This window comes from Chionomys nivalis, chromosome 26 (genome assembly GCF_950005125.1).
Source record: "Chionomys nivalis chromosome 26, mChiNiv1.1, whole genome shotgun sequence".
Lineage (NCBI taxonomy): Eukaryota > Metazoa > Chordata > Mammalia > Rodentia > Cricetidae > Chionomys > Chionomys nivalis.
Genome location: NC_080111.1, coordinates 880427 through 893805, shown reverse-complemented (window position 1 = coordinate 893805; position 13379 = coordinate 880427). Strand labels below are relative to the sequence as shown.

General features: G+C 47.4%; 2 protein-coding genes across 4 annotated transcripts in view; both read right to left on the bottom strand.

The window, feature by feature from the left end:
- Positions 1–1997, bottom strand: part of Mpp4 (MAGUK p55 scaffold protein 4) — a 34529-nt gene extending 32532 nt beyond the window's left edge. The window contains exon 1 of the mRNA XM_057758872.1: positions 1917–1997. Within this exon, the coding sequence (XP_057614855.1) occupies position 1917 (1 nt within the window). The 5' untranslated portion in view covers positions 1918–1997. The remainder of the gene's footprint in view (positions 1–1916) is intronic.
- A 1707-nt stretch (positions 1998–3704) lies between these two features.
- The window catches only part of Als2 (alsin Rho guanine nucleotide exchange factor ALS2), a 57315-nt gene continuing 47640 nt past the window's right edge, over positions 3705–13379 (bottom strand). For all 3 annotated transcript variants that reach the window (XM_057758869.1, XM_057758871.1, XM_057758870.1), the window contains exons 26-34: positions 12731–12848; positions 11319–11476; positions 10053–10181; positions 9419–9595; positions 8123–8168; positions 7837–7898; positions 7165–7314; positions 6532–6628; positions 3705–4863 (exon numbers count right to left, since the gene is read on the bottom strand). In XM_057758869.1, coding sequence (XP_057614852.1) covers positions 4825–4863; positions 6532–6628; positions 7165–7314; positions 7837–7898; positions 8123–8168; positions 9419–9595; positions 10053–10181; positions 11319–11476; positions 12731–12848 — 976 coding nt within the window. In that variant the 3' untranslated portion in view covers positions 3705–4824. The remainder of the gene's footprint in view (positions 4864–6531; positions 6629–7164; positions 7315–7836; positions 7899–8122; positions 8169–9418; positions 9596–10052; positions 10182–11318; positions 11477–12730; positions 12849–13379) is intronic.

Here is a 13379-nt window from a genome sequence, read left to right as displayed (position 1 = left end):
ATATATGCTCAAGATACTGCCCAGGAACTGAGACCACTTCTTGTTGCCTGCGAGATGTAGGATTCTCAGCTACTTCTCCAGTATTGTGCCTGCATGCCACTGTTGTGCCCAGATCACGGAGTCCCCCCAAAACCAACTAGAAGACTGAGTCCTGTATGTAAAAGCAAAGAGCCCTGATTCTTACACAGGTTTACAAACTGGACTCTCCGTGTGTCCAACGTATTGGAGTGATTGGAGAGCCTCGCACTCAGTTGGGCTGACCACTGGGCAAAACTGACTTTCATCTAAACTGAAGATCACCAGACAGTGGACAGAATCGCTGGAATCAACAGCCTAGCTGCTCAGGTCAAGGTAGGCTTGTCTTCCTACAGATTTCTCAGCTCACAGAATCTTCTGGAGTCTGGCAGGCCCTGTGCTAAACAGCAAAAGAAAAATGTGACCCTCAGCAACCATGGAGGACCCTGAGGAGTAGCTCTAAGGTGTGTACCTGTTATAAAGCCTTTATAACAGCCACCACAATGAAATGTCTTCATCAGGAAGAGACCTGTGACCATGCTGTGACCATGGTGTCTCCTCACAGCTACAGAAACCGTAACTAAGACAATCACGGTGCCCGCAGAACTGGCAACATCTCATTGAACTCACATGTCACTGGAGAAACAAACCCAAACCAACCCTAGCATGATCTGAGCTTAGAACTCAGCTTTCTTCATAAACACAAAATAGTTTGCAATTTTGAAATGCATTAAATTTGGGCAAATGCTACCACCATGATTGAAGAATTAATTTAGTTCGTTCCACATTACATCTTACCTAATAGTCCACCAAATCAGAAAATCAATTCATCAATGGTACTCCTGCGCGCAACCAGACAATCACTACAACACACCACTCTTGGATGGCATCTGTAACTGCTACATCCTTCCAGGGATTTGTGTGGTTTCCACTGGGTGTTAAAGGTGATGTTCCACATCCACACATTGAAATACACATTTTATGATCAAATAGTTCAGCTTTGTTGTTGTTGGTTCATTGGTTTCTTTTGTTTTGAAGCAGGGTCCCAGGTAGCCCATGCTGGCCTCAAACTCGCTAGGGACCTAAGGAAAACCAGATGATTTTTAAAATTCCTCCTGCCTCCCCGTCTCAAGGGCTGGGATTACAGGTGTGTGACCACACCTGGTTTACGTAGTGCTGGGGGTTGAACCGTAGACGTCACATACCCTAGGCAAGCATGCTATCAAGCTATATACCCAGCTTTGCTTTCTTTCTTTAACTTGTTCTTTTTATTACTGGTAGGTTATTATGTGGATTTAAAAACTAACTTTATGTATATAAGTGCCTTGGTTTAAGTTTCCCCAGAATGAAGGATTCTAGACAGGTGTAATTTATAGGTTAAAGAGACAGGGACTATGAAAAAGCCATTAAATGCTATTTTATCAAGCAAGTGATCCTTATGAATACCTGGAACTTGAGAATTACCCTAAAAGTCAGCTTTGGGGCTTTGAAGTGGCTCAGCAGGGGAAGGCACCTGCTGCCAAGCCTGATGACCCTGCACCCACAAAGCAGGAGAGAACTGTCTCCCAAAAGTTGTTCTCTGACTTTCACAAACACTCTGCGGCACTAGGGCCCCCACAAACACTTCTGTGAGCGCGCGCATGCGCGCGTGCACACACACAAATAAATGTAATTAAAATATTTTAAGTCGGCATTTCTGTCCACTTTAATAGACACACTATTGCTACTCAAAGTTCTGACCTCCTACACATTATGCGTGTTTTCCAAACTACTTTCCAACATGGAGATCCTGGACAAACATGTAAGCATGAGCAAGGGCCTGCTGGCTTCCTCTGCATCAAAGGGCCCCAGGGAAGAAGGAGACAAACACAGTGTTTCTCTTGAAGTCTGTGATAACTCACTGTGTAACCTGAGGTGTCTGAGAATCAACCACTTGGAAACCGACTACCCAAGATTCTGCTAAACGGCTGCTGGTGGTACCTTCGGGAAATGCAGGATTGCAAGCCGTCTAGCCAGTCTCTTACCTGCGAGGACGGAAACACGCAGTGTCAAGAGGAAAGCAATCAGGAACCCCAGGCGGCTGTCAGCTGCCAGAGTCACCTGGAAGTTCTGGATAAAGACCCTGCACGTCCTCGGATTTAATCCTGACCTTGCAGCCTAGCCAGTGACTCACTGGCTCTAAGCCTCCCCCCCCCCAATCCTTCCTACCCTTGCTTTATCCTCTACCTCACCGAGGTTTTCTCTCACCCTGCTACCACACCCCGCTCCGAGCCGCTGGTATTTCTGCTCACCGGTTCAGGATAGTGGTATCTTTTTTTGGGGGGGGGAGGGAGAGATGGGTCTCCTGTAGCCCAGGTGGCCTTGGTTACTCTGTGTGCGCGCGCGCGCAAGCGCGCGCACGTGTGTGTGTGTGTGTGTAACCAAGGCTAATTTTGGATTCCTCATCCTCCTGTCCCCGCCTTTTTTCCCCAAGGGCTGGATTACAAACGTGTGCCACTACATCCGAGTTTTTTTTCCTTTAAACTTTTTAAAAATTGATCTCTACATTTTTCTCTGCTCCCCTCTCCCCTCCAGCCCTCCCCCAAGGTCCCCATGCTCCCAATTTATTGAGGAGATCCTGTCTTTCTCTACTTCCGATGTAGATTAGATATATGTACGTCTCTCTTAATGTTCACATTGTTGTCTAAGTTCTCTGGGATTGTGGTTTGTAGGCTGGCTTTCTTTGCTTTATGTTTAAAAATCACCTATGAGTGAGTACATGTGATAATTGTCTTTCTGTGCCTTGGTTACCTCACTTAATACGTTTTCTAGCTCCACCCATTTGCCTGCAAAATTCAAGCTGTCGTTATTTTTTTTCTGCTGTGTAGTACTCCGCTGTGTAAATGTACTACATTTTCCTTATCCATTCTTCTATCGAGGGGCATTTAGGTTGTGTTCCAGATACTTTTATTTTTTTCAAGTCTTAATGCAGATCTCTGCTCTGAAGGGGCATCTGGCAAGAAAGAGCAGGGGCGAGCAGTCCCAGCTTGGATACAGAGCGAACCTCAGCTGGGGAGGCCTGGGATTGACATGAGCCTGTGAGCGCCTCTGTGAGCATCCATTGGGATCTTTTCATGAGTTACATGGGAGGAGCCCTAGCGGTTAGGAGGAGCCCTAGCAGCCTGACTGCTTCACAAGACTGAACTGGACGGAGCTGCAATGTGGTATCGGAGGGCACGCTGCCATCTGAGGGCTTCTCTGGTTCCATTCTCTGAGTTTTCACTCATTTCCACAGTGATCCCATCCTCTTCCTCAAGGAGCTACATGTTGAACTACCTTGTCTTTACTAGCCAAATGTGGCCTCTGCGTGTTGATCCACAAGGTCAAAAACCAAAAGGGAAATCCCCAGGAGGGAGTGCGCACTGGTCCCTTCCCACAGGGTGCGGGCTCATTCTGGCAGAAGGCAGCAAACAGAAAGGTGGGAACAGTCTCCGATCCTCTCTACCCTCCCCTAAAGACAAAGATAACTAACTACCAAATGTCTTTTATTCAGGGAAACAGATTCCCCTTAAGACTCTCCTCCTTGGGTCCTAGGGTCAGAGTTGTTCTGTGTCAGCAAGTTGGCTGCAGTTAAAGTGAGGCTGACCACCCTTTAAATGTTTATAGCCTGCCCTGCACCATTTCGAACAGTCACGGGACGACTTCATAGAGATGTCTTTTATTATGAAAACTGCTGTTACATTACAGCCAACATCCCAAAACAGTATTTTAACAAACACTTGTCTTGATTATAAAGTAACTCGGAAATCATGATCCTTTTCGAAGGTAATTGATGCCTGCTGAGTCATCTCACATGCAGCAGGACACGGCTCACCAGGGAGCACAGCAGATGAGACGGGAGCACCTGTGTTACCCAAACCACACGCGTTAACCGCTACAGTGTCAACCAGGGGGTTTGTAGAAGAGCAAACAGTGGAAACGTGGTGGGGTCACAATACTGCTGAGGTGGGGGCAGCCAAAGTGTGTTTTTCCTTTCTTCCCTTCTGAGTTGAGGGTGAGGTACAGGGAAGGCCACACGCTGGGCTGGGGACCCTTGCAGTTCCCTGCTTCCTTCCTTCTCCACACAGAGCCCGCGCAGGCCTCCTGGGACCAGTGGACTCTGTAGCAGCTCGCATCAGGGTTTGGACTCCAGTGTATCCCTACGTCCTTTCTAGTCAGGGGGTGGGGGTTCCTATGTGGATGCATTCCATGTCAGGATCAGGATGTGGGGTCCCCACATGGGACCTCTCCCAGCACCAATACCCGGGGAGGGGCTTATCAAAGCCTAAAGCTGCAGTTTAGAAATTCTTCCTCTTCCCCCAGAGAAGCAGCATGCTGCACATGTGGCTGGAAGGGATCCTGGAAGGCAAGGTACGGCTGCTTCAGTCTCAAGTACAGCCCACTCCTTGCCGGGGGATGAGGGTAAACCGCGAATGGATCCGGACAAACCAATAACTTAGGAACGGCCAGTAACTTCTTTCACGTGAGCAGCTTTCTTGGGAAATTTCCCTGCAACATCATGGAGCCGAGGGAGACATTTCCCTATAGGAAAGGGGTAACCGGTTTCCTCTTCTAAGGAGGTGTGTGGATCTCAGCACACTGGCTAAGCGGATTCCTAGTTCCTTTTCCGCTCTCCACTTGAACTATACTCAGGGCTCTAATTATTAGTAAGGCTCAGAAATAACACACAGTCCATTCCAGTTTCAACACGGTTCTCTGCCACCACCCGGCGACTCCAGGTGGTGCGGCAGCCTCCACAGAGATAATCCAGCTCTCAAGCCAGCAGGTGACCTAGTTAAGCTTCTCACGCTGAATCTGGTAGTAACAAGCCTGAAAAAATTCAAAACAAATTCAAATTTTCTTTTTAGGGTCAGGGAAAGAACAATCCGTCATTAACACAGCAGCCCATAGATTCACCCGCCTGCACTCTTCCCTGTGACTCCACCCAATGGCTCTGTGTAGCCTGGTGGTAACGAACAGCAACGAAATGGCACACATTTCCTCTCCATTTCAGCTGTGCCCTGTTCACTGGTGACTGGGAAGTCTGGAGATACACAAGGACTTGTGTGATCACAGCTCCCCGACACAGCTAACAGCGACTTAACCCGAGCAGCCCTGCACAGGACAAGTTAGGGAGCCCAAGCACGCTCTTCAGAGAAGCACGTTCAGTGGTCCCTCTGCCCGAGCGCAGGGTTACCATGTACAACACCAGGGTGACGCCCGCTTTCCACTCTTGAAGTTGATTTCTTAGGACCAATCGCAAACACACCAACACCTCGCTGCTGTCGACCCCACGGTCACCCACGTGGGGAAGTGACCTCACTACAAACGCACCGGCCCTGGGTAAAGCTGACCACGGTGCCGCTGGTATCCCAGGCACAGCACACTTTGGTCTGGACTCCTGTGATTCGGAGAGTCTGTCCTCGTGAGCATTTACCTATTTCCCTTTGGATCGCTGCACGCCCTCCACGGAGAAGTTAGCGCACTCGGTCTTAAGCTTTTGCACACTTTCGGGGCCCCGCCTGTCCTTCGCTCCTCCTTCTCGACAAACCCCACAGCACCCATACCTGCTGCCTGTCTACCCCCAAGACTGCTGCAATGACAGCAATGCTTATTTTTACATCTATTAAATATCTTTAGCAGTTTTAGCTAGCTCCTTCTATTTCTAATGTGAAATTTTTATTACTGTATTGTTAATATGAGCACTATCCTTTCTATTAGGGACTTTCTATTCATGTGATCATAACATAGTACTTCATATTAAATATTATAATTTTAAAAGATTTTATTACCTGGCAGTGGAAGGCCAATACAGAATGAACTCAAGAGAACCAGGGGAGTTTCTTTGCCTCATGATGTTAGCAGGACATTTTTTTTTTAAACCTATAGGTCATTTCCATCTGTACTGTGGCTTCCAGTTTTGTGTTTTTTAGGGGATTCCTGTGTGTGTGAACAAGTGTGTTTCTGTGTCTATATGTGTTTCTTGTGCTTTTTCTTGTCTGGTTGTTTTGTCCTATTTCAATTTGCTTGTTTTTTATTTATTATATTGTATTTTATTATTATTCCCTAGAGGCCTGTCTGATTTCTAACAAGAGACAGAAAGGGTTGTGGGTATGGATGGGAGGGTAGGTGGGAGTGGGGAGGATTATGGGGGGGCAGACCATAATCAGATTGTTTTACTGCAGAGGCAAAGCAAGCGCCATAATCAGGAAAAAAAATCTATTTTCAATAAAAGAAAAAAATAAAGTCTACCCTGAGTTTTTCCATAAAGAAGTCAGCGTGTCAGGCACAGGGCTCAGCCTTCCATTGCAGCCTTTAGTAAGCATTGACAGAAAGGCCACTAGGAGCTCCAGGCTGGGCTGAGCTGTAGAGGAGACCCTGTTCTCAAAACAACACCCCCTCCCCCCGAAAGAAAGAAGGGAAGGAAAAGCAGCTACTAAATGGTTTATAAGACGGTGAATGAAGGGCAGACTGAGATTAAAACCTGTCTCCACTCACCTTCAGGGTGGTGAACATTATGCCTTGCTCGCCGTGCTGGAGATAGGGGTCCATCAGGTCCTCAATGAGGTGGACTTCAGAGCCTAAATTCCTAATCCTGGCCAGAGAGAAAGAGGTGGGAGTTCATTCTGCTTCAAGTGAACGTTCCTTTGGAATCAACTGATAATGGCAGAGAATAACAGCCTTATACAGAGACAGGACCATAGAGCAGAGAAAGAACAGCCTTACACAGAGACAGGACCATAGGGCAGAGAAAGAAGAACCTCACACAGAGACAGAACCATAGAGCAAAGAAAGAACAGCCTCACGCAGAGACAGGACCAGAGGGCAAAGGTTCTCAGCCTTCAGCACAGCTCATGTCGTGGTGACCCCAACCATAAACTTATCTCATTGTTACTTCATAACTGTACTTCTGCCACTGCTATGAGTCAGAATGTAACTCTTATGAAAGGGTCGTCTGACCCCCACAGGGGTTGCAACCCCCAGGCTGAGAAACACTGCCAGTGTGGCCTGGGTTCAGAGAAGTGAAATTCTACTCTAGCGTAGCACCCTGCTATCACCAATTCAAGAGAAGCAAAGGGCAGACTTGGGAAACCACAAACGGAGCCAGACTACATAGAAATGCCTGTATACCTGGCCCGTAGCACCACATACAAGAAGACAGGGAACAAGTCATCCATGGACCACAGGAAGTCCTCCTGCAGGGAGGCCAGGACACTCTGGGAGATCTCCTCGAAGGTCTGCTGAATGACCTTGAGCTTGTCTGACGGAGTAAATGTTGTGCTGTTGTGGAGACAAAGTGTAGAGACACCCTAAGATTTCCCCAGTAAAGCCATCTCTAGCCATTTTTAAGAAATAGTCCCTCTCGGGTCTCGCATGCCTCGGATCAGACACAACAGGCAACCACAGTGTGGCGGGGAGGCCTCTGTAATCCTACAGCGCCCGGCCATGAGGCCTCCAGCTGTCAGAATGTTTCCTCTGGCCCACAGGATCAAAGGGATCTCTTGTCTGAATCGGAAGTTGGTTAAGTTCCATTTGGCTGATGAGAGGGGTACACAGATAAAGCTCTCGGCTCCTTGAAAACACAAGGACATTTTAGAGCAAAACAGCCTGGATGTTTACAAAGAGAGCTTGTGATCTTCCCAAGAATTCTCACATCCTCTAGGAGTGGAGAGGAAAAGGACACAGCCAGATCTTGTCTGGAAAAAATATTGGCGAGAAAGGGGTGGGGGACACGTTCTTTCTCCTCGCCATGGACGGACCACCACTGTGATGGCGTGGCTCTGCAACAATGCCCGACTTTACCTGATCTGCTGGAGGCATTCCACGGCAGAGGCAAAACAAGCATCCTTTGTGGTGGCCAAAACCTGTGTGAGGAGAAGGACTGTCAGAGAAGAGGGGCATCTTCTGCACCAAGAAAACGAGGGATCCCGTGGGAGGACCCAGTTTGCTGGGGAAAGTCAACATTAACATGACTACACGCATGTAAAATGGACACCTCACAGCAAGGACAAGCGTGCTTGGTGAGAAGCTAAAGTCGGCTTTACAGCGAGGACAAGCATGCTTGCTGAGAAACTAAAGTCGGCTTTACCTTTTTGCTCTCCCCGAGGATTGACAAGGTTGCTGGCCAAAATTTCCTACAAATTTTGAAAGCAAAAATAAGTCATTTTGGTAGGTATACCCTCTTTTTAAAAAGGGGGATCATTATCTTGGTTTCCCTGTTCCCATTAAAAGTAACTTCTCTACAAATTGGTTCTGGGTTTCATGTTTTTATTTACGTTTTTCCTAGGTTTAATAAAGAGTCTGGAAATGATTTAATAGTGTGAATGAAAATTCCTGAAAAGAAGCTGTGCCTAGCTGTGGCTAGTTTGCAGCTGCAGAGCCTGAGGGACTGACTGGATTTTGGTACTACAGAAACACTGAACTCTGGGGGTTCAGAGACCAATCACTTTATCCTGGACTAGTCTCAGCCTTCCGGAATAGCCATTTGTGGCCCCACTCTGTATCTGAAAAAGAAAACCCCTTATGATAATAAATAAAAACCTCTTACAAAGTATTAACTCAGAACAACGTGATAGTAAGTAAAGAATCTCTTAGACGGTATTAACTTAGCAGAATACTATCTCACCAATCCAAGAGCTAAGACTGTCACTAGACAGCATCTTGGGTCTACAGTATAGCTAATGCCCCTGTCTCCCTGGGTCTTTGTGACCCTGTAAAACTGCTTCCATGTTGGAAGACGGGGTTTGGGGTAACCTAGTTAAATATGTAAGACGAGAGCTGTGGTTTTTATGTTGACAACGGCATCTACTGCATCCCAAGAGCTTGGCGTCTGTATTCCAAAGCCCTCAGACTGCAGCCCGGGGTATTTCCTCCATCTACTCCTGTCACATCTTTATCACTAAATCACTCAATTAAAAAAAGCTTCTCAGTATACGTGTATGCACCTTTTTACAGCATGAACACACAACCCTTGGGTGGCTTGGGTCATCTTCTCCACTACTCTAGATAGGATGATCGTGTGATTCCCTAGAGCAACAAACAAGGGTCTGAGAAAGAGAAAACGTTTAGGATCTGAAATTCTAAACTGCAAGTGAGAGAAGGAAAAAGTGGTAAGGACCACCAAAGATTTAAAGTAGCTGACTTTTTCTAAGGAATAGGAACGGAAATCATGCATCTCTATTAGGTGAGATGAGTTATCTAGTTCATAGATGATAATGAACATGTACAGACAGATGAGCAGCTTCATAACCATCTGTGAGCACTCTCAGAAATGAGACCATGAGCAGGCTGGGAAACCACACACACACACACACACACACACACACACACACACACACACGCCAAGAACTTCTCGGCAGTACCCAATTTTCAGTTCGGTACCGACCTCTGCACCCCGAGGAAGCCCAGGAGAGGGAGGTCCGGTTGCTTGTTTAGTCGGAGCACACATTCCCAGTAAATGTCCTCCTCTCGGTCATTGTCCAGGGCATAGAGCATGAAGAGAGGGGGGTAGAGGCGAGGCAGCAGCACAGGGAGCAGCAAGCCAGAACTTGTTACTACATACCTGAGGGGAGGCAGGGGCGTTAGGAGACGGCACTTCCCTTCCTAGACAACACGGCTCCCAGGACCCGCTGAGTGCTGCTCCACACGCGCGGAGCTGACTGTCTCAGACCATGTCAATTCTACACACGTGGAGCTGACTGTCTCAGACCATGTCAATTCTACACACGTGGAGCTGACTGTCTCAGACCATGTCAATTCTACACACGTGGAGCTGACTGTCTGAGACCAAGTGTCAATTCTATCGGATGTCTGGAAATCAAACTGAAAATCTCCTTTGTTTCCATCTTGAGGCTGCTTTTGCAGGGTCACCTAACTTAGCAGCCTTCATGCCTGGCTCTGTGTGGCTGCTCCTTCCTGGACAGTGGCCAGGAACCTTAGAGGGCCACTGAAGAAATGTGGAGCTGGGAATCACGCAGCCCTCTCCCTAACCCTCCAACCACCTCACCAAGCCCACTCACCCTGGCTCTGGGGACTCGGATCCGGATCCGGAATCTGACTTCCCAGTGCAGAAGGACCTCCTTCCAGTGGGCGGAGGAGCAGACAGAGGGATTGTGCTGCCCTCTTCAGGAAGCTCAGGAAATAAGAACCTAAGCAATAATTGAAAACAGACCTATGTCCAGAACAGCTGAAAAAAGTAAATATCAGTTTCTAGCAGCTGAGCTATCTAAGGGCCTATGAAGTCAAAAATCCACCATTAACCAACTCTTTCAGCCCCGAGACTCTCAAATGATGCACCACCCTACAGAACGGGATGGAGTGGCTGTAAAGGGAACTGCACAGCGAGGTCCCCTTCCAGACCAGCCACACCCAAACACCCCTTTTCACAGAAAGATCCTTTATTAAGCAGGGAAGGAAAGTTAAAGTGGCTGCTTTCTGATTTCTGGCTAAAGTGGGCACAGCAACACGCCCATGCAGTGATCCCGTCCAGATAACCTGCTCCCTCCCCACCCACACAGTCCAAAGGTGCTTGGCGACACAAGGAAGCTTCTGGGGCAAATTCCTAGGTGACTCAATAGAGAACTCATTTGTTGGTTTAAAACCCACTTCCAAGCTCCAAGTTGTTGCTGCCCGAATCTGTCCTCTGGATGACAGTTATTGGTTCATCTAACTGCTTCTCCTGGTCTCTGCTCAGGCGTCCAGAATCAGACAGCCTCTCCTCTAGCCCAGCTCATCACCCTTCCTTAGTGTTCCTTCGAGCACTAATCTTGTTGGCACACCGCACGTGTTATCTACTCTTCCTTGCCCTGGCTCGTAAGCTGAACGATACCAGGGCCGTTTTCACTTTTCAGTGTTATCTTGGTTAGAGACTGGAGCACTCAGTACAGACAGAGCTGCTGTTGAGGGTCCCAACTTTACAGTCAGCTGTCTGTCCTGTGCTTAGGGTTTGGAGATACAATTTAGCATAGAAGTTCAATATGAATAACACTGCTCTATTTTACACCAAATTAGACTTGGAAACCACACATGTATTTGTTTTCACCTTCAGTGACATTTAATGACTGAGAACACTAATGAGGCAGGAGTGTCAATGGCTAGGCTCATCGTTTTAAATGTATGAGCATGAACATGTTAGAAATGTACTTCCATTATTTAATCTGCTGAAGAATCTGCGGCATAAAACCATCTTCTCAGTGACTACTTCCTGTGTGAGAAAGGGGAAACAGGCATCGCACAACGCTGGGTTAGCAGATCAGTCTGGAGTTTTCAAACACCAGCGCTCTTACCTCACAAGCTGGAAGATGCGCTTGAGATAGGACTTGATCTCCTTCACAGCTTCCTGCAGTAACCGGCGGTTGGCCCCCACGCCCACGTATGTCATTCTGTACACCGCCACCAGGGTCTCCACAAGCCTGCCCAGTGGGTGCAGAGGGGTGTCACAGGCCTGGGCAGCAGGAGCAAGGGCGCTGGTCAATAGGCAGCAAGGGCAACAGCAGCAGAAACCAGCCCACAATAAACCCGTCGCAACAGCAGGAGTTGAACTGGGGTCAGGAAAAAGTAGCTTTCTAACTACCGGGCCTATCCGAACTGTAGGGAGAACCGTAGGGAGCTGCGGTTTGAATGCCCACTGCGGCTGTGGGACAGGCCTCACACTGTGGCTTTCCTTCAGGGCAACATTCCACATACATTTTGTGACCTGTTTTACTTTTGCTTTCCTTTTTACGTATTTTAAAGATTTTTTTTTAAACTATGTGTGTGCTTCTGAGTACAGGAGCTCACAGAGGTCAAAGCTGCAAAAGCCTGGGAGCCGGAGTTATAGGCAGTTGTGAGCTGCCTGATGTGGGCGTTGGGGACAGACTCGGGTTCTCTGCCCTTGAATGTTGAGCCGTCCCTCCAGCACCTACTCAACACCTGTTTTGGACACAGGGTCTTGGTGTGTAGCTCAAGTTGGCCTCAAACTTATTATCCTGCTGCCTTAGCTTCTCAAGGGCTAAAATTACAGAAATGTATCACTGTGGCTGGCTGACTTTTGTTAGTTTAAAATGTTGGAATCTTTCCTGTAATAGTATTACACATCAGGAATTTCATATTGTCCTTTTTTATGGCTAAACAGTTTTCTACTATGGAAAAATTAGTGCTGGTGTTTGTTACAGTGGGAGAATTATGGTTAACAATACAGTATAGCTCAAAACAAACAGAAGAAAGGATTTGGATTTTCATCACAAAGACATCTCAGTGTCCTGAAATGATCAATATGTAAGTATACTGAAATATCATACTGTTCCCACAAAAATATAATTATCACCTGTTGATTACAAAACCAGTCAGAGCCAATAACCTATAGTGGCTACAGCCATAAGCTCAGCTTTCGGGAGGCTGGCGGAGGAATGCCCTGAGTTCAAGGTCAACCTGGGCTACAGTGAGACAACAGAGACAACGTTTTCAAAAAGTCAAAGATTTAGCAAACAAAACAGAGAAAGTAAAACCAAGATTAGGTTAACATTTGAATAATGATTCTGTTTGTTTTGGAGGTGAAGTGGGGCTAAGAGGGTTTCATAGCTTAGGCTGGCTTCAGGTTAGCAGACGGTCTTGTCTGGTCCTCTAGCGTGCTGAGGTTTCAGGTGTGTGTGACCACACCCAGCTTACCTACAGCCTTTCGTGATTAACTCACAGAAGCGAGGTCGTTTGACTTGTTTACCTTGATTAAATACTTTCTGATGTCGTCGTACTTCTCCACAGAGAAGGCGCCAACATGCTGAGGAATGTACTCCAAACTCTCTAGCGTCTGAGTCTGTGAACGGCTTAGGATTTCCGGACTGCGGAGAGAGGAGGAGAGCCCAGCATCTCACATGAGAAAGCAAAGCATCGTAGAGTCGCCAACTGAGGAGAAAGGGGAGCCTCTTGCACAGACCCATCTTGCTCACGGTGGCTGACCTGCTACCCTGAGCGTCCGCTGACCCAGCGCAGACCTGATGTACTCAAGGTGGCTGACATGCTGTTACATAAATCTACTCAAGACAGCATTTGACATTACTTCATTACTGTAAGGAACCGTGAAAACTGTACACTGTCCAACTGAAGGCGCAGTACTGGGCAATCCTTAACATGTACCTGAAATGAAAGCTGGTGCCAGTCTTGCCAATGAGAAGAAAATAAGGGAAGAGCTAAAAATAATAAATGAACGAGCAAAGAACGAGATGAAGATGGGCGAGAGAAGCAAGGCCTCTGCCCACAGCAAGGAGCATGGGTAACTGCAGGGCCCATTGGTGCAGGAAGCCCATGCAACTCCACTCTAGTTTACCTTCCTCACATATATACATAGTATCATTGTCTGTTGAAGTCAAAAC